This window comes from Chiloscyllium punctatum, chromosome 12 (genome assembly GCF_047496795.1).
Source record: "Chiloscyllium punctatum isolate Juve2018m chromosome 12, sChiPun1.3, whole genome shotgun sequence".
NCBI lineage: Eukaryota > Metazoa > Chordata > Chondrichthyes > Orectolobiformes > Hemiscylliidae > Chiloscyllium > Chiloscyllium punctatum.
Genome location: NC_092750.1, coordinates 43,056,866 through 43,077,638, shown reverse-complemented (window position 1 = coordinate 43,077,638; position 20,773 = coordinate 43,056,866). Strand labels below are relative to the sequence as shown.

Here is a 20,773-nt window from a genome sequence, read left to right as displayed (position 1 = left end):
CCAAACTTTTAAAATCATCAAATTAATTGTTTTAGTATTTGGTGCAAAATAGGATAATCCACTTTTTGAAGGACTATCTGATGGCAGTTTGTGCACTAGTAACATAACCCAACTTGACAATGAAACTACCTAAGTGTTGTTAAAAGGTGATACGATGTTGAAGTTTTCATCATCAGTACTCATCAGGATTAGGATAAAGTAATAGGAGTTGAAACAAGGACACCAACTGATCTAGCATGAGGAGACAAAGCTTGCTATTTGGGCTAGTGCTGATACAGAACGCAGCAGGAACACTTAACTGACAAGTTTATTCTGAAACCAAGCAAGTAGACTGTAATTAGTCAGGGTGTTGTCATGGGAATACAGCAGTGATTGACAGGCTCCATGAACCCTTATCTTCCATTGTTAAAGGTCCAATGTGTGGATGAATTCCTTTTCCCGATATTAAACATTGTTTTATGTTAATATATGTAACTTTTAGCATATGCAAATGCATTTCATTGTGTCTCAAATGAATAATCTTAAATTGCTTTTCAGTATAATACCAATACTATCTGAATTTATTAATAATGTCACCCAATTGCAGATTGGTCTGCAAAGTGGTGACTATTTGTTGATGACAAAGGTCTTTGGTCTGCCAACAGCTATGTGATTTGTTGCTAGGTACCTTAATATCTTGTGGATGTGAATAGTATAGCTTTTACACCTCACAGTGGAGCTGGTCTCTTTCTCTCTCTCTCTCTCTCTCTCTCTGTGTGAAAAAAAACTGAAGAAGTCAGTTTATTTTCCCATTCCAGTTGCCATAGACTGTGGCTTTTAACAAGTAACTAAGAGAATTTTCAGTTTATGAACCAGTTTCTACATGCTTCATGTAAGGACATGAAAGTACTCCGAGAACCAAAATTGAAGTACAGTAGGTCTTAATGAGCAAAAGGATCATCTCGGCAAACCCTGTGCGTGGTGACGATTGAACTGCTCTCTCAACTTTTTCCTTCCCTCGCAACATCATTTTAAAAAACTTACCTGTGTCTGTTTGTCCGAAATGTGTGTAGGGGGAATTTTGTAAGGGGATTAACATTTTAACTAATAGAGTTATATGTTGACTGCTTGTGGGTTTTGTTTTACCTGTAAAGCAAATCTATTTGGGTTGGAAGGGTATGCCGCCTTTTGATAGCACTGACACCTTCTATCTTCTTGCTAATGATTGGGAGTTTTTTGATATGATACTAGTGCCTTACCAAATCAGATAGGTTTTTATTAGCCACTCCCAGGATGTTGCACAGGAGATGCTAGAAGCTGCAAGGCAAAGCCTCCAAGATGAGATCCAAGCTTTGCAGACTTGTGGGGAGACAATTCACCGGGTGACATTTGATCATAAAGTCCAGCTCCATGCAAAATTCAGAAACTACATAAACCTTGATGGTGATGACAACTGAGATGTTTATTCTCGTCAGTCTGGACAGAATGATTTAGCTTCCAAAGTTGGACAGTTATTGCAGATTGGAATCTGTGATTTTACAAAACAAAATCATTTTATTTGTGATTATTGGACTGAATTTAATGATTTTTGTCCTTCAGCTCTACTTATTTGCTGGAAACTTTTGGTAATTGGCCTGATTGGACTTGTCCTGCTTTTTGTGACATTACACCATATGCCTAATGCCGTTTCTAGCATACAATCTTCACTGATCCACTGGCATAATAGTAATGGCAAAGTGGGGAATATTTCAGTTTTGAGATTAGGGTTGTTGTTAAATACAGTTCTACTACTGATGGCATGCAGTGTCTCATGAATGCCGCTTTTGAATCATTAGATCTGTTCAAAGTCAGTCCCATTCAGTACAGTGGTTGTGCCAAACGATATGATGAAGGTATGCTCAATGTGAAGGTAAGCGTTCATCTCCACAGGGACTGTGTTGTGTTCATCCTTACCAGCACAGTCATGGGCATTTATATCAGTCACAAATGAATTGCTGAGACAAGATAAAATACATTTTCATATATGTTGCTTACCTCAAAACCATGGATTATCTTAAAAGTGTGATTTAATGTCTCTGCATTATGCAATTTGATAAAGCCATAACTGGATGGTTTAGGTAAGTACCAAAGCTTACGGTGCTAATGCTTTCAGAGAATAGGGAAGTCTCATACTTCCTATTGTTTCCAAACAATGTACAAGTGGACAGTTAACATGGTTCAGTCCACATACTCTGACTAGAAATGCTAAGGCTTTGTTAATGTATTATTGAGGTTAAGGATATACAAGTGGCAGAATCTGATTAAGTACTTTAAGCACATGTAAAGAAAGACTTAATGAGACACTGGTTAGGGTGAGGGAGGGTTGTAATGTTGCATTCTGTAAAAGAAAGTAAATGTTTAGCATCTAGTTTCTTACATCACCATCTAGCACCAGAACAAGGCACAATCACAAACAAGGAGAGTGTGGGAAGTGTGGTTCCAGTGGAATGGACAAGATGACCTTTGGCTCAACCCCATGAGGTTGTACATGCACAGAATGGTCAGTGATATGCAATTATTCAGTCCTGAGAAGATTTCAGATAACAGGTTTTGTTTTTAGCAAGTACGGAGGTACTGAAAGGGAATTGAAAGTTGAGGAAAAGAATAAAGTGGAAGGTGTTAAATAGAGGGAGTGTCTGTCTAAAGCCTGTCCACCATCTACCAGGCACAAGTCAGGAGTGTGAAGGAATACTCCTCACTTGCCTGAGTGGGTGCAACTCCAACAAATTTCAGCAAGCTCCACACCATTCAGGGCAAAGCGGACCACTAAAGTAGTATCTCATCCACAATCATTCAGTCCTTCCATCGCTCAGTAGCAGCAGCGCGTACAATCTACAAGATGTACTGTTGAAACTCACCAAAGCTCCTTTATATTAGATTAGATTGCTTGCAGTGTGGAAACAGGCCTTTCGGCCCAACAAGTCCACACCGACCCTCTGAAGAGCAACCCACCCAGACCCATTCCCCAACATTTACCACTTCACCTAACACTATGAGCAATTTAGCATGGCAAATTCATCTAACCTGCACATCTGTTTTTGGACTGTGGGAGGAAACCGGAGCACCCGGAGGAGACCCACGCAGACATGGGGAGAATGTGCAAACTCCACACAGACAGTTGCCTGAGGCGGGAATTGAACCTGGGTCTCTGGCGCTGTGAGGCAGCAGTGCTAACCAGTGAGCCACCATGCCACCCATTGGCTGGCAGATTGGAAGGGTATGAAGTGCAAAACTTTACATGTCTTGGTAGTAGCTTAGAATTTTTGCTGAGACACAGGAAGAACAGTCTTGATGCTTTTGGTCCAAAAAAAATGTTCAATTTTATTTCAAAGGTCCTTTTAGGAAAAGATGGAGTAGGAACAAGACATGTACCAGTTATTTGTGCCTGAACATCAGAGTCAGGAATGAACAACCTGTAAGGAATTCTTATTTGCAGGTTTAAGTAGCCTCAGGCATACTGTTCAGCAATTCATAGAGCGACCTGATCAACTGAACTCAGTGAAGGCTGGTAGCTAAATTCACAGCCGACACCAAGATCGAAAAGTATGTTGTGATGAAGACATAAGGATGTTGTAGATGTATATAGATAGGTTGAGTGAGTAGACAAAATTGAGCAGATTGAATATGATATGGGAGAATATGAAGCTATACGCTTTGACAGGAAGAATGAAAAAGCAGAGTATTACTTAAAGTGAGAACAACTGCAGAATTCCAAGCAGCAGACAGATCTACATGTTCTTGTCCATTTAATCAAGAAGGCTAATGAGTTATTATCCTTTATAATGAGAGGAATTGAACATAAAAGTCAGCTTCAGTTATGCTTCAGTTAATCAGGGCCTTGTTGAGATTACATCTTGAATACAGTGTACAATTTTGGTCTCCATAATTAAGAAAGGATGTAAATGTGTTCAAAATGGTTCAGAGGAGTTTTACTTGATTGACATTTGAATGAGTGAGTTCTCTTGTGAGGATAGATTGGATAGGCTGGGCTAGTTTCTACTCGAGTTTAGAAGAGTGAGGGGTGATTCGATTGAAGTGTATAAGAACATGAATGGTCTTGACAGCCTGGACATGAAAAGGATTTTCCCTCTTGTAGGTCAGTCCAAAACCTAAGGATCACTGTTTTATAATTAAGGGCCATCTTTTTAGGACAGAAATGTGGAGAAATGTTTCCCCTCAGAGGAAACTTTAGATTCCTCTGTCTCTAAAAGCAATGGAGGCAGGGTGATTAATATTTCTACATCAGAAATAGATACATTCCTGTTAGCCAAAGAAATCAAAGTTTATTGAGAATAGAATATGGAATTCAAACACAACAGGACAGCCGTAATCTTACTGAATGGCTGAGCAACTTGAGGGGCCAAATAACCTGTGTCTGCTTCTGTTGTATGTTTACATGATGTTTTTTGCATGGGTATTTATTTCATCATATTACTTTGATTAGAGTAGCCTCTTGTACAATATTTGAAACAAAGTCAGAGACGTGTGCCATTCACTGCCTTAGTTCCACTCATCGCCCAGGGTCTAGCTTATTATCTGATATTATATTGTTTTGAAAATCATTTCCTCTAAATTTGTCGTGCAGTAACATGTCAACTTTTTGAACTATGATTATCAAAGTAATAATCCCCTATGGGTGTGTAAATGAGCTCCACATCACAGCATTATCTTCAGCAAAAATGCCTTTTAAAGAAATGAAAGATTCAGGTCAGCTTCAAGGAAAGAAGATATTGTATACAGTGTTTTCGTTATATTATTCAAGTAGCATTTCAAATAAACAATTATATTTTTCCTCTTGTGACCGTATGTTTCCTTAGGATGATTATTCATTAAGATAATTTCATCTTGTCATGTATTTCTATATAAAACTAAACAGTTCCAGTTTGTTAGCATATCAAATTTGAAACCAAAGCATTGCACTTTATATTTTAGGTTCTCTTCTGTCTTATTGCTAATGTTTTTTCTTACATACAACCAACTGTATATTTTCAGTATTTGCCTCTTTATGAATAGTATTCATTACATTTTAAATTAATGCATTCAGTCTCATCATGAAAATACATGTTAGGTTGTGTAATGTTAATTCACCTTATATATGGAAAACAAACAAAAAATCTCGACTATAATAATTCTTGTAATCATATGATGCAATCATAAGTAAGTTTTCCATCCAATACAGATCATGTCTGTGACTTTTTATAATGTGCTAATATAGCATCTTTTGGACATCTTTTGGTCAGTAAAATACTGTATCACCTGTTAGATATTAACATTTCATTAATGTTATGTAAAACATGAATGCATTTTTCATGGATAGAATATTAGTCCTTTTATATTGAAGTTGGGGGTTCAGGATCATCATTAGATATCAATTTATAATCTGCAAGCTGCTTCAGGTGTTTGTTTATATTTACATTTTACCCAAAAAACATTTGCAACCAGTTGGCAATGACCTTATCACTAACCTCATAACCTGCTCTGACTTGAAAAATGCTGAGGATCATCCATCAATATGGTAAAGCAGAAAATATATTTACTTACCTTTTAATCACTTTACCCAAGCAGGAACTGTTGCATTTTCTTTATCCTGACAAAAAGAATTCAGTATGACTTTATTTCTTTGTTCACTTGTCACGCCTTATATGCTTTATTCCTAAAAATCTGATAATGGCCTTGATTAATTATCGTTTGGAAAATGGGAATTCTGAGAAAATACATTTTTTCAGTGAGAATTGTCCTTAAGAGTTTCTCTGGATGGTGAAAAAAAAATGCTATTTATATAAGTATCAGTTAGTTCAGTGTAGGTATTTTGCACCTTTATCTTTTTTATCCATGTTGCAAGTTAAGTCTTGAAAACAAATGAAGGAAACAGTTGACATTACAATATTTTAGTGGCACCCAAAATTGTAATACAGCAAATTGAGGAGCCTGTGTTGAAGAAAAATTGTTTTGATACCATTTCTCTCCCAAAATAGGCTGCTGGACAGTGTTGTAGCAGGCATAAGGATCGTGACTTGAGTTGCTGGCATTGCAGTGATTGAAGATTGATCAAAAACATTATCATTAAAAATTAAGAGTAGTATATCATGAAATATGAATGGGAAAATGCCACCAAGTATCTGACTCGGTTTTTAGATATTTTCAGCAGCCTAATTAAAAATGGAATTTAAAAATAACAAAGAACTACGGCTGCTGTAAATCAGAAACAAAAACAGAAAATACTGGAAAAGCTCAGCAGGTCTGGCAGCATCTGTGGAGAGAAATCAGCGTTAAACATTCAGTGACCCTTCCTCAGTTCTCTCTGTGGATGTTGCCAGACTTTCTAGGCTTTAATAGCAATTTCTGTTTCTGTTTGTAGTTGAATATTGAACTGTGGTTCAGTACTAGATGGGCAGTGACTAGGCAATCGATGATTATATGTTGACATTTGTTGAAAACCATCTTTATTGGACTATTCCAAGAGCAATAGTTTACCTTATCAGACTGAATTTGTATCATGAAAGCTCCCGAGAGTCAGATTAAACTCCATATCACTTAGACGCTCTGCCTTGGGTGCCAAACGTCAAACAAGCCAGGGAATTGAGCAAGAAGTCAGATATCTCTCTTACGCGGCTTACTTTATTTTGTTTCATGGTGCTTGCTAAGTTAATATGTACAGGCTCAGTTTCATACTAACTATAGATATTTTCTAATCAACCTTCTCAAAGATGTTATGATTCCTTTTGGAATAGGTGAGATTAAACGCAGGTCTTCTAGCTCAAAGCTAGGCGTACCACCAAGATTTGAACTGGGAATCACCCAGTTCACTAGGCAGGTGATTTAACCCATTAAGGCACAGCACAATTACAGTCACATTTGCAACTGCAACTCACCAATATGTCAATACTTTGATTATTAAAAGGATAATTGGCCTGGATCTGCACAGACATGCAGTAGTTTATTGGGCTACACTGATTTTCAGAATCTCAGGGAGGCCAGAGTTGCATGCCCATGAGGGAGCAAGACTGATTTCCCATTTATCAATTTAAATGCACTAGGCTAAATGTTTAGGAGAATGTCCGATTGTACATTTCACGATCAGTAGGTCAGTGGCAACTATAATTAGATTTTACTTCACTTCCTGTGGAGTTGCACAGTACACCTGTTGATGTTGGCTGACATTTTTACTCGCAACTCACAGCGTCTCTGAATATTTGCAATGAGTTGTTTACTTGAAAGGGTATCAGTTTATTGTATTCTGCTTATTAGCAAAAATATTTTCATCTTAACTATTTCTTGGCTTGCAATCAAGAAATAATAAAGGTTTCTTCCTACCCTCAGCACAATCAAAGGAATTAATCTGATTTTTCTTTGTCCCACATTGTTACTTTGTTGTGGCATTAGAGAATATCAGTTCTTTTTTATTCTGCTATGTTTTCATGTGATCTACTCCTCAAGTTTCACTCTGTTCCACTGAGATTAAGTAATCTACCACTGTCTGTGGCAGTCTGAATATGCCAGTAAGATATATTCTGCACTATTTTGGGGAAAGTGCCTTCCTTCTTCCATTCAGCCAATTAGTACACAGATTAGGAACTCAGTGTGGGGAATTTCTAGAATGTATGTTCCAAAATACCATGGCACAACATGTCATTCAATCAAAGCACTTGTCTAATTTTTAACTTTTCAGGTTCTTAGCTCATATGGATTTGAATTGTTTAAACAATGATTTCCGCAAGGATATTTTCTTTTGATTCTTAGTGCCTTGGATCTGTTGCAGGCTTCATTAGAATCTGAAACCACTAGAGGAAGTGGTTGAGGCACATACTTTGGATGTTTTTTGGAAGAAATCTATAAGCACATGAGAGAAAAAAAAATAAAAAATAAGCTGAATGTTGAGATGAGATGAGATAGAAAGTGAGATTTATGTGGAACATAAGTGTTGGCATAGACTGGTTTGATTCGGTGTTTAATCTTATATGCAATTTTCTGCATTCAAAATGATAAGGTACAAGAGTTTAATTATCCTGCTGTGCAATGCGTTGTACTCTGAATACCTGCCATATTAAATATTTGTCATAATTTCAATCCATCTCCAATTCTTTGATCTTTCAGCTTTGCTAATCTGAAATCAAACTGGGCTGCCAGATGTCTACACTTCAGAAGTACTTAGAATCTTGATAGTTCATTGAACTGACTATAAGAATGTGACATTAGTAGCTTCAAAGTGAAGCTAAGTAGGTGGTATTTTACTGTATGTTCGTGTTTAATGCCACCATTTCCTTGTACTGATCAGAATGGGTGAAATATTTGAGCCTGCCTCTTATTTTCTTACACGATTGCTGCTCAAATGTGTTTCTTTGAGTAATTTGAAAGTTTATCCTCCATGCACTAACAAAATAAATCTGGTTTGTACATAAGAATACACGTATATTCACTAAGATACAATACTTTTGGACATTTGTAGAAATTATGAAAAAAAAGACAGGGAGGAAGGAACTAGAGTAAAAAGGCAGAGGATGTGTAATTTTCATAAGTTCAAAACTTGGTCTCTGATCAGATACAACAGATTGCCTGGATGAATAGAATGTTGAAATACTGAGCAGTAGTTCTAAAGCCTTGGTTGTGAATGATTTTCTTACATTAAAGTGAATAAAGGAAAATCAGGTGTGTTCATGTACTGTTGTATCCTCTGTCCCACCAGAGAATTCACTGTACCTAGGTGATTTATGGTGCCAAACAGCAGACCCAGGAAAAATCTCCCATTAGAACTGTAAAGATAAGGAAACAACAACAAAAATAACTCCTATAATTACTTTACTTTCAGTGTTCCATTTCCTGTGGGAAGGGAAGCAAGTATCGCACTGTTTACTGCATGACTAAAGATGGAAAAAAAGTGGAGGAAGAGAATTGTAAACATCTGGAAAAACCTAAAACACATAAACGATGCCGAGGAGGTAGATGTCCTAAATGGAAAACGGGAGACTGGACACAGGTGCAGTATAAAACTTCATGTAAACTCCAGAATTTACTTGTTTTAACATTTGGTTTCCTTTTTATTTCTTCTTTAAGATAAATGTGCAACAAAACTTTAGAAAAAAATCCAAAAATTTCCTTTTGCGAAATTAAGATGTGCCTCCTCATCTGTTCCAGTGCTAGACAAGGCAACATTACAAGGAAACAGACATCAGGTTCTTTGGCCACCAGTTGCAAGTTAAATGTCCTGATGCAATTTTAAAATGGTGGCTCAGGGAAATGCAATTAATAATTGTCGCCGCAGTCTTTACATAAGATTCATCAATTTTCTATGAACCCACCCAGACTCTCTACTGGTGGAATCTTGAGGCAGACCTACTTTGCCAATAGAAAGCAATCATACTATATAGACATGTTCTTGTAGGAGATGTAATTTTACTTGCAATTCCTTAACTCATATTGCAGAAACTGTGTATTATTGAAAAAAGACACATTTTGCTGAAATATTTCCTCACACTCATCAGGACATTTTGCAAGAGTACAAATTCATGGGGAATACCAACATTTCTACTGCTAGTGCATGAACAAAAACCGAAAGGTGGGATAGTGAAGAAAAGTGATATAGTGTTTATAAGGCTAAAACCTAGAATATAAGTGAATCAACCTAATAAGTTGGCTTCTTTCATTTCCTAACACTACCCTATGCAAGCTTCAATAGTGATAGAGGTAACTTATTCCTGCCCTGACTGTTGAGATGCTCTTGGCTAACACATTCTGAAGTGGGAGCACTTGGCTTCCTGCCAAAGACTACTCCATTGTATCTAAGCAGGGAGGGACTAGCCCATTGCAATATAAGGGACTATATGGGGTACTAACTGCTGGAAAGGGCAGTGGGTGAGTATTGGAAACACTTTGAGTCATGTCTCCAATTCCATGTCTCCTTTCACCTGTTATCCATGAACTGGGAAAACTGAGCCTCAATATGAGGTTCAGCAATGAGCAGTACTGCTAGAATGGCTGCTGGAACATTCCCATTCTCATAAAATTGTCCAGAATATTCTGTGGTTCATTGATAATCCAAGTTTTAATGACTGCATCCAGCTAAGCAGAGTTTGGATGGCCTGCATGCTCCACCACTGCCTCAAAGCAGACTCTCCACTGCTGTCTCTCCTCAATTGTCAGCTTTTCATGTATGTGATTTTCACATCATGAAATGAAAACCCAACTATCTACCTTGCCATTCCATCAAATTAAGAGCATGATGGTGCATGACTCCTGTAATATCCACCCTCAGAATGAATGAGCTCCTCTGAGCAGCCACCCTTAATCTCCTGGATTGCCTTCACGAGAATACATGAAGGTTCAGTGGGAAATTAAAAGACACAGTTTTGAGCTACAAAAACAAAATTATTTAAATTGATGATTATGCACATGACCTAAGTCACTCACTACAAATGTCAAGTCAACATGGTTGAGTGTCAAAAGTGAGGATGTTATCTAACTTTTTTTTATTTTAAATTTATTCACCCATGAGACTTAGGCATTGCTAGCTGGGTCACTATTTATTGCCTGTACCTTGCTACCATTGAAACGGTAGTGATAAGCTGCCTTCTGGAACTGTTATAGTTTATGTGCTGTCGGTAGACCCACAATGCTTTAGGGAGGTGATGCCAGGATTTTAATGCAGCAACACTGAAGGAACAATGATATGTTTCCATGTCAGGATGGTGAGTGGTTTAGAGGGGAACTTGTAAGTGATGGTGTTCCCATATATCAGCAGCTTTTGCCCTTCTAAATGGAAATAGTTGTGCATTTGGGACATGCTGCCTAAGGACTTGATGAATTTCTATAGATTGTATGCACTCATCCTGGGGATTGTATACATTTCTACCGCTGAACATAGATAGTGGAGGGATTGGATGTTTATGGATGTTGTGCGAAAGAAGCATGCTCTTCATTTTGAATGGTGTCAGGCTTCTTGAGTGATGTTGGTGCTGTACTCATCCAGCAAGCAGGGGAATATTCCATTATACTTGTGACTTGTGCCTTGTAAATGGTAGACAGTCTTTGGAGAATTAGAAGGTGAGTTACTCACTGTAGGATTTCTAGTCTCTGGTCTGATCTTGTATCCAATGTAATTAAAAGGCAAGTCCAGCTCAGTTTCTGGATTCTCACTTGTTTCAGATGGTCATTGCCTAGCATTTGTGTGGTGTGAATATTATTTGCCGGCTTACAGTCTAAATCTAGATTGTGCAGGCCTTGCTGCATTTGGACATGGGCTGCTTCTGTATCTGAGGTGTGGCGAATGGTGCTGAACATTGTGCTGAACATCAGCGACATTCTCATTTCTGACCTTATGATCGAGGGAAGGTCATGGATGAAGCATCTGGGTCTAGGATACTACCCTGAGGAACTCCTGCAGAGGTGGCCTGGAGATGAGCTGACTGACCTTCAACAATCACAACAACATCTTCCCATGTGCCAGATATGAATCCAACAACCAGAGAGTATCCCCCGATTTGCATCAACGCCAGTTTTGCTGGGCCCCCTTGATGCTACATTCAACCTTGATGTCACTCTCACCTTACATTTGGAATTCAGTTTTTTTGTCCATGTTTAAATGACTGTAATGAGGTCAGAAATTAGTGGCTCCAGCAGAAATTAAACTGAGCATTGTTAGCCAAGTGCCATCTAATGGATATTTTCAATCAACTTGTTCAAACCGCTAGAGCAAATGAGACCTAAACCCAGGCCTCCTGGAAGTACTGCTTGATAAGCATTATCTGTTGATTCCATTTTCCATCACTTTAATTTCATCATTTAATTCAATCATTAAATAGCTGAGCAGTTCCTATCTCACCAAGACTCCAATGATGTCTCCTCCTATTCGAGCTGTCAGTTGAGAAGTGGCTGGAGTGCTTCACTAATTCTCTGCCACTCCTTGGTGTTTTGCATTACCTTCCCTTGCAAGAAGGAAAAGAACATGGTCATGAATAAGAGTAATGGCTTGTATTGAATGGATGGAGGGCATCTATTGAGGATGACCACGAGGAATAGAGATAACCTCACATAAATATGAAGGTGTACGCCAAAACCATCTCCTGGATAAATAACTGGAGATATGAATAAGTGCAGGAACAGAGGAATGAATGCGTACACTGAGTGAGTTCATCTGAGCAGTACTTTGCTGAAGTAGGCTTGAGAAGATAGAGTGAGGGGACTGGTTTATACACATCAAGATATAGATGAATGGATTTCTATCCTCATCACCCTTGCCCTTCAGAGATGATTGGAGCATTTTCAGCATTAACTCCAAATGCATGTAGCTGGGCTGCTGCCACCATTGATCTCATAAGCATGTTCTAGCCATGCTTCTTTGATTCACCACCAGGCTCTTCCTTCTCATTGTCCCTACCCAATGTCAGCTCCCAGCAAGTCAAGGACTTAAGGTCTGCCATTTTTATTGACAAAATTTAAGGCAGCACAGTGGCTCAGTAGTTAGCACTGCTACCTCACAGCACTAAGGACACAGTTTTGATTCCAGCCTTGGGCAATTGTCTGTATGGATTTTGCACGTTCTCGGGCAATTGTCTACATGGGATTCTGCCAGGTGCTCTGGTTTCCTCCCCAAGTGCAAAGATGTGCAAGTCAGGTGGATTGGCCAAGCTAAATTACCCATTGTGTTCATAGATGTGTCGGTTAGGTGGGTTAGCCGTGGGAAATGTAGAGTTATAGGGTATGGGGATGGGTCTGGGTGGGATGTTCTTCAGGGGGTTGATGTGGACTTGTTGGGCCAAATGGCCTGTTTTCACACTGTAGGAATTCTTATATATATATATATATATATATATATAAAGTGAAATGCTGCATAAAATTAATCAGTAATTTGTTCAAAAAGTCAGAAGGTTCAAAATTCTCCTTCATTTCCACAACCTGCTGCATGAATCATCACAAATAACTAAGCAGCACTGAGTCCTGACCTTGAGTGGAAACTCCTGCCAGCCCTTGTAAGTGGCAAAGCTTCCTTTCACCTTTGCAAAACCAGCCATGAGACAGAGGAAAGGGGCTTCCTCTTTTGAAATTACCCACCATTCAGCCATTCATAAAAAAAATCATCTTAACATAAGGATTGGTGGAAGTGAGGGGTGTTGGCAGGGGCATATTTCAGTTGAGATGAGTTATATCTAACTCTGGAAGGCATAACTGTGACAGACAAGCAAAGGAGGCAGCATGGATTCTCAAGTTTGTGTAAAAGTAAAAACAAAAAAATAATTTTGGAGCAGATACCTTATGCAGAGTTTTGAAGAAAAGATTTCATGAGGACCCTGGGATAAATCTGATTGCCCAGCTGGGATATATGAACATCAATTGTGTATTATAGTGGCACACATTCCTCACCAAATAAATTTTCCCCAACTCCCTGTGCACACCCCTGACCCAAATACCACCCAACAATAGCCCCATTCTACAGACCCTACAAACTTTATCAGGCTCAGTACTGCAGGCGGATGTCCAATAAACTGTCTGGATCACAGCCAATTGATTTTTGGGCCAGCAAGTAGAATTTCTAATGTAAATCTCATCATAACAGAGCAAACATTTTTCTTAGTCCCAGAAGATATGTCATTACAGTCAGTAAAGCAGCTCACTTTTTTGAGATTAACTTCTGATAAGAAGCGTGTTGCTGGTGTCTTTGAGGTTATAATCATTTGATTTGACTCTATTTTTCTAATATTGTAGTCCTGTTAACTTTACAATATGCTGTCATTTATGAACAGCATTGCTCAATAGAATAATGTTAAAATTATTGGTATTGCTGAACTCTATATATCCCATTGGTAATTATCATTCAGTTACCAAATGTGCTTGTGGTGGGATGTTATGATTACTTTCTTATCTATGTCCAAATAGAGTTTCATGAAAAGCAAGCAATTTAGAACTTCCTTTCCTAATCTGTCACGAACAGATAGTTAATCAAATCCAGATTTCTGGAAAGAAGAATGCTGAGGAGCTGTTTTCATGAGATCTCCTTTCTGCCTGGTATTGAAAATTATGGAATGAATTTTTATGAAATTTATAAAAGCCCATTTATAGAAACCAGCCAATATCCTAAGTACAGTATAGTAAGCCTGTAAATAACCTCATTCCATGGTAAGTACACAATTAATCTCAGATCCTCAGAAAAAGGGAAATGAAAATTACAACTCATACACTTGATCATACCTCGTAACCTTTGCATTTGTGTGTAGTTTAAGGCAGGAACAGGATGAGTTCAATTATAAAAACCAAAAGAACTGCAGATGCTGTAAATCAGAAACAAAAACAGAAGTTGTTGAAAAAGCTCAGCAGGTCTGGCAGCATCTGTGCAGAGAAATCAAAGTTAACGTTTCAGGTCTGGTGACCCTGATGTCTTCCATAATGATACAGCCAACCACCATCCATTATCTGGGCACAAACCTCAACTGAACAAGATACCAAAGTGCCACCATTACATATCAAACTATACTCCACAATAGTTATTACCATTGAGAAAATGGAAGCCAAGGGCAGAACTTTGAGAAAAAATATCAATTAAGTAATATTTATTGATTAACAAAAACTAGTTTTTCATACAAATTATAATAATGTCTGATCATGTACAAATTTAGAACTTTAAATTCAACTAGTTCAGTACTATAAATATTAAATTTGCATTTTACAAGTGTTCTAGTAAGTTTGAACAAACATTATTACTTCTGAAGCGACTGCCATCTCAGCATTCAGTTTAGTCATGCTATGCTGTTAATTCTTTTTGATGATGGTATTCCCACAAAAGTGTAGGGATTTCCAGGATTTTGGCCTATCAATGGTGAAGGACCAGTGATATATTTCTAAGTCAACATGGTGTGTAACCAGAAAACACACTCAGAAATTAGGATAATCTCAAAACTCTTGTTCTCCTTCATTGTGCTATTGTAGGAATATGCTTTTGAAGTAATTTTTCTATCTTATTGCTGATCATTGTTTATTGATTGTTGACAGTGCAATTATGGAGTCCACTGACAGGAGGAGCAAATCAAATGAATTGTTTTATCCTAGATAATGTTGACATTTTGAATGCTTTTGTTAGCTAGCATCCACCCTGGAGCTGGGTGTTCCATTACATTCCTAGCATTAACCTCCCAATAGTGGAGGGAGTTTGAAGAATTAGATAAGCTATTAATTGAAATGTATTCAACTACTGTCCTGCTCTTGTACTCATGATTCAACATGGATATTTATTCATGGCTTCTGGCCAATGATCAACTACAGGATTTTGATTTTGAGGAACTCAATTATTGTAGTATAATTGGTTATCAATGAACAATGGTTGAACTTTTTTTTGTTGGAGATAGTCAGTAAGTTGCCATTGTGTGAAGTAAATTTCACCGACCACTTATCAGCCCAAGCCTAGTTGCTTTCAGCTATGATCTGGCATCTGACTTATTACAAAAAAGTTGTGAATGGAGTTGATCACTGGAAATGTCAATGAACGTCCTACCTCTGGCCATATGTCAGTCAGTAGGATGTTAATGAAGCAACTAAAGGTGTTTGAGGCTTGGATACTTGCCTGAGATGCTACAGTAATGTTCCAGGCTATGAATTTCAACTATCATTCCAAAAGCTGGAATATTTTACCTATGTTATGTCCCATTAACTTCAGATTTGCAAGGGATCTTTGCTGCCATATGTTGTATACTACCTTATCGTCTAAGGTGGTCACTGAAACAATGATAAGTAGAAGGTAAATTTAAGGGTCACCAGACCAGAAACCTTAATTCTAATTTCTCTTCTCAGATGCTGCCAGACCTGCTGAGCTTTTCCAGCAAGTTGTGTTTTTATTTCTGATTTACAGCATCCGCAATTCTTTCATTTTTTTATTTGGTAAATTTAAGGTGATTGGCAAGCGCGTACCATGATAGACCTCAATGATATGAGAGCAAATGTATTCAAACATAAAGTACTAACTTTGACATTAAGTGGAACAGACATTTTACCATTTACGATTTCACAACTGCGGTCCTGTAATCCACTACTCACCTTTAGTTAATTCTGCATGACTCATATTTTGGCATTTTTAAATATGGCATTATAGGAAATACCTTACTTTTCTCTTGGTTTGAACTTCAGTTTTCTCCCTGCCTCTTACTAGCACAACTTTATTTGTTCTTCACCAAGTGGGAAAGTGCCACTGACAAGCTCATTTCGCTTGAATAATGTTGTTTATGAATCAGTCGTTATTGATAGCTGTCATGGAGAAGGTGTTCAGCCTTCTGCTAAGATTCAAAGATTATTTGTGATGATAGGCAATCTGCCAAAGTAAAAGAAAGTGTTTACATTTTATTCACTCTTCAGTGTAACATTTTATATGTCCATCTTCTTAAACAGCCCCTCAGGTTTGAGGATGATTTGCTTCCATTCCGAATTGATAATTAATCAGTGGTGTTTGATCTGTAAACTCTTTGTCATTGCAAGGCAAGTGTTGCTTGCAGGGTTAGGTGGCAGGTTATTTGGAGGTTTGAGTGCTTCCTCCAAAACCTCTCATTTTTGGCAGCATGGTGGCTCAGTGGTTAGCACTGCTGCTTCACAGCGCTAGGGATCCAGGTTCAATTCCCACCTCAGGCAACTGTCTGTGTGGAGTTTGCATGGTCTCCCTGTATCTACTTGGGTTTCCTCAGGGTGCTCTGGTTTCCTCCCATAATCCAAAGATGCATAGGTCAGGTAAATTGGCCAAGCTAAAATTGTTCATGGTGTTAGGTGCATTAGTCAGAGATAAATATAGGGTAGCGGAATGGGTCTGTCTGGGTGGGTTACTCTTCAGAGTAACTTGTTAGGCCATACTGTAGAAAACTAATCCAATCATTCACCTCTGTACATTCACAAACCCTCCTCAATGAGTTTGGTCATTCACAAGCTATAACTCTTATGGGTCAGTGGGAAAGTTTACACCCTTTCAGCAATATTTGTAAGTCATCCCTAAAGCATTTCCACTGTTCTTCTGGGAATCTCCTATTGCAACCAAGTTCAAAGTAGAAATGTTGCTTTGGAATTCTCATGTCAGACAAATGGACAACATGTGCTACCCAGTTGAACTGGTTTTGAGTGATCAGCACTTCAACACTGGACAAGTTAGTTTGGATGAAGAACCTGCAATTGGACCACCTCTCTTGCCATTTTACTTGCAGAAATTTGTGAAGTACCACTGGTAATAATTTTCCAGTGCATTAAAGTACATTCTGTCAGTTATTTAAGTCTCTGAAGCATAGGACTTGAGGACCACTGCTACCCAAAAATCATAACTTTTGTTTCTAATTAAAATCTGGTTCTCACATACTCTTTTCCTCAGCATGCCTAAGGCTGAATTGGCTCAATGGAAATGATGATACGTTTTGTCTCATATGTCTGCCTTAATGGGGGGAGTCTCCAAACTGGCTCATATCCTCCAGGATCGCAACACTGATCTAAATCAAAGAGCATGGTGTTGTGATGTCAGAACGAGTTCAAAGAGGAGTTTATTTTTCTGTGTGTTTAGTGAAAGATCCATTTTACAGATGCTTCAGAGAATGAGTCAACTATGATTTGGAGCTCAGTTTCTGAACATGTCATCTGTATATAGATGCTCATGATTCAATTTGAAGTAGTTTTATTTGGTTGAAGAGAACAGAAGTTTCCCATCTCTTCTATATCCCATGCCTATGGTTTATTTGCTGGAGGCGCAATGCAGTTGTACAGAGAGGAAAATGGAGAAGTGAATTAGTGCAAAGATTCTACCTCTGCTTTAGTTGTGTTTTATCACAGAGTAACATTTATATTCTACCAACATTTATACTTCGAGCTAAACCAGGCATAATCTGCTGGAATGGTAAGCCTTATAAAGAAATCTCTTAAATGGATATAATCTAAAACTCAAAACTCTTTTTTACTGCAATAGAATCTTCTGGAATTGCAAAAATTGCAGGACCAATGAAAAATAACACTCACTGCCAAAGCTGCCTCCCTATCCAAGTCAACTTATTCAGAATACAGATGCAATCACTCAATGCTAACTCTTCTGGACAAAACATGTTGCTCATGTCAAAGATTTCAAAGTGGTAGGGATGTAACTATTTCCTTTTTTTGGCAGCTTCTTCATTCATGAGATTCCCCTTGGACAATCTTGACTTGACCGAAAAGACTTGGACAACCTTGATATATTCTCTTGAAAAATAATGATCATTGTAGTTTGCGCGGATGACTATTTTGTCTGTTGTCATTGCTAGAAGGAACCAAGTACTTGTTTCTATCAATTCCTATCAGTCCAATCCACATTTTCTAAAACATGGTCAATAAAGTTATTCCACTTTTGCTGTATTGATTACCATTCAAATGTTCAATCAAGGAATGACAATGGTATGTTTCCCATTCTGATTCATTCAGAACCACTCAGTACATCTTTGGTTCTCTTCAATCTTAATTACATTTTTTGTTACATAAGGATCTCACAGAGGATTGGATAAATAAATATTTGGAAAGGTATAATCCTGAAATTTTTGTTGCAATAACAGAGATCCATCTTCAGAAAACCCAGAATTCCATTTGCTTTGCACATTATCCACTAATTGTGGAATCCCAATTGAAGCATATTTCTAAGATGAATTCCAGTATTGATAATGTACCTCCATTAGAATATTGGATTACTATACTTAAAGTTATCTGTTGATGCATCCTTTTTACTGGCAATGCACATGACATAGCATTTTTGGAATTGAATGCTATCTTCTGTTGGTCAGACAATTTTTGAAATTCCAGAACATTATCTTGGGTTAATTTGATCTTTAGTTTTGCCTGATGCCTAAACTGCACAGGGAACTGTAAATATTCACCTTGATTCCACAGTCTTCACAGCTTGTACATTATTATAGAATTGGTACAGAATACCCCATAAGCCTTCATATGGATATAGTCAGGTGTTTTAATGAGTTTTTTTTTCTGGCAGGGCCTCCCAACAGAGTCCTCCTTCTATCCAAATGTCCAGAACCTGGTATCGTTATAATCAACACTTTGCTCAAAGGCAGAATCTCAATGCACAATTCATGGTCCCATCACTGGTATTTGCTTGACTTCATTGTCATTCAAGCCAGAAACCACAGGGATGTCCATGTCACCTATCTCATAACAGGAACTACTGATTGCTGGACTTAGCACCAACTTATGTAGTCTACCATCTCCAACACTTTGGCATGAAAATAGCAGAAACAGCAGAAGTAATGTTTCAAGTAAATTATTTTCAAAGACTTCAAAGATTCCACTAAGTGATCCTTCTCAGTCAGAGCTGAAAATGTGTGGCTGAAGAGCTTCCCTGGTCTTCCCTTTGCATGTGTGTGAAAGTTAGTCCTAATTTCATTGCACATTTTTCAAATGTTCTTTGCTTTGATATTTGTGGGAAGGAAAGAGGGTCAACTCTCAATGAATGTGGGACCTAAAGAGTGATAAAGGCAGAGATAAACAGTCATATTCTTCAACATGTAAAACAAACTTACTTGTAGCTTATGTCTTAGGCTGCAATGGCTGCTGAAGAATTCAGAGCAATGGTAGCCTGATTCCTAATTTGAATTAACTAGTTTCCAATAGGAGCTAAAACAAGTAATTGCCATGATATTTACACATGTAAGGGACCTAATGGTCCTAATGCACATATGAATCCTTTGCATATTTTTTATCATGTTCAAAATTTGGCAATTTCATAAATTATTTGTAATTAGATGGCATCTGCAGACCTCACTTTCTCCTTCTCAGTCAGAACCTAACTGCCAATCTCTCACTCTCTAGCCACAGGGCACTGAGGCTGGTCAAACCTATAGTCCACCATACCAAGCTCATTTGAAGAGATCCTTGGTCTCTAACAGGAAATATCATGACTGGTTCATCACAAATAAATAAGAGATACAGGATCTAAGTTTATACATATTTTGCAGTATTGCACAAAATACTAAAACTGAATCAACATGGAAGCATCACAGTACATTTAGAGACAATTTGTTTGTGGCTTGGTCTCAGAAATACTTATTTCCAACTATAAAGCACAGGAAGGAGATTAATGACCAGATATGCCTTAAGTAGCCACATGATGACGTGGTGTGGGTGGTTCAAGGAAACTCACAAAATTGGAAACAGTTTGAGTTGCGTTAGCCAGAAATTGTTAAATATCTGTTTAACTTCCATACTTTAAATTGAAACTGAGCTAGAACATGCTCCACAATGACATGCTGTTTGCATATAATGTAAAATGATGTTCAATATTACCTCATGGAAAAGGCTATAACGTAATAAATCTTTGCCATCTAATTACAAATAATTTATGAAATTGCCAAATTTTGAACATGATAAAAAATATGCAAAGGATTCATATGTGCATTAGGACCATTAGGTCCCTTACATGTGTAAATATCATGGCAATTACTTGTTTTAGCTCCTGTTGGAAACTAGTTAATTCAAATCAGGAATCAGGCAACCATTGCTCTGAATTCTTCAGCAGCCATTGCAGCCTAAGACATAAGCTACAAGTAAGTTTGTTTTACATGTTGAAGAATATGACTGTTTATCTCTGCCTTTATCACTCTTTAGGTCCCACATTCATTGAGAGTTGACCCTCTTCCCTTCCCACAAATATCAAAGCAAAGAACATTTGAAAAATGTGCAATGAAATTAGGACTAACTTTCACACACATGCAAAGGGAATACCAGGGAAAGCACTGCACCTCTTTGTGGTCCACATCCTTAGAATGCATGAATCTGCTGCAGC

General features: G+C 37.9%; 1 protein-coding gene and 1 long non-coding RNA gene across 10 annotated transcripts in view; one reads left to right on the top strand and one right to left on the bottom strand.

The window, feature by feature from the left end:
- adamts9 (ADAM metallopeptidase with thrombospondin type 1 motif, 9) overlaps positions 1-20,773 on the top strand; it is a 256,708-nt gene that overhangs the window by 178,496 nt on the left and 57,439 nt on the right. For all 6 annotated transcript variants that reach the window (XR_011962042.1, XM_072582481.1, XM_072582483.1 and 3 more), the window contains one exon: positions 8,825-8,992. Coding sequence is in view for 5 of the 6 variants with exons in the window: in XM_072582481.1 (XP_072438582.1) it covers positions 8,825-8,992 (168 nt within the window). In the remaining variant the exon portion in view is untranslated. The remainder of the gene's footprint in view (positions 1-8,824; positions 8,993-20,773) is intronic.
- LOC140483822 (uncharacterized) overlaps positions 1-20,773 on the bottom strand; it is a 50,601-nt gene that overhangs the window by 25,244 nt on the left and 4,584 nt on the right. For 3 of the 4 annotated variants that reach the window (XR_011962044.1, XR_011962043.1, XR_011962046.1), the window contains exon 2: positions 5,560-5,605. The exons of the other annotated variant lie outside the window; for it this stretch is intronic. This is a non-coding gene — a long non-coding RNA (uncharacterized lncRNA). The remainder of the gene's footprint in view (positions 1-5,559; positions 5,606-20,773) is intronic. 4 annotated transcript variants of the gene reach the window in all.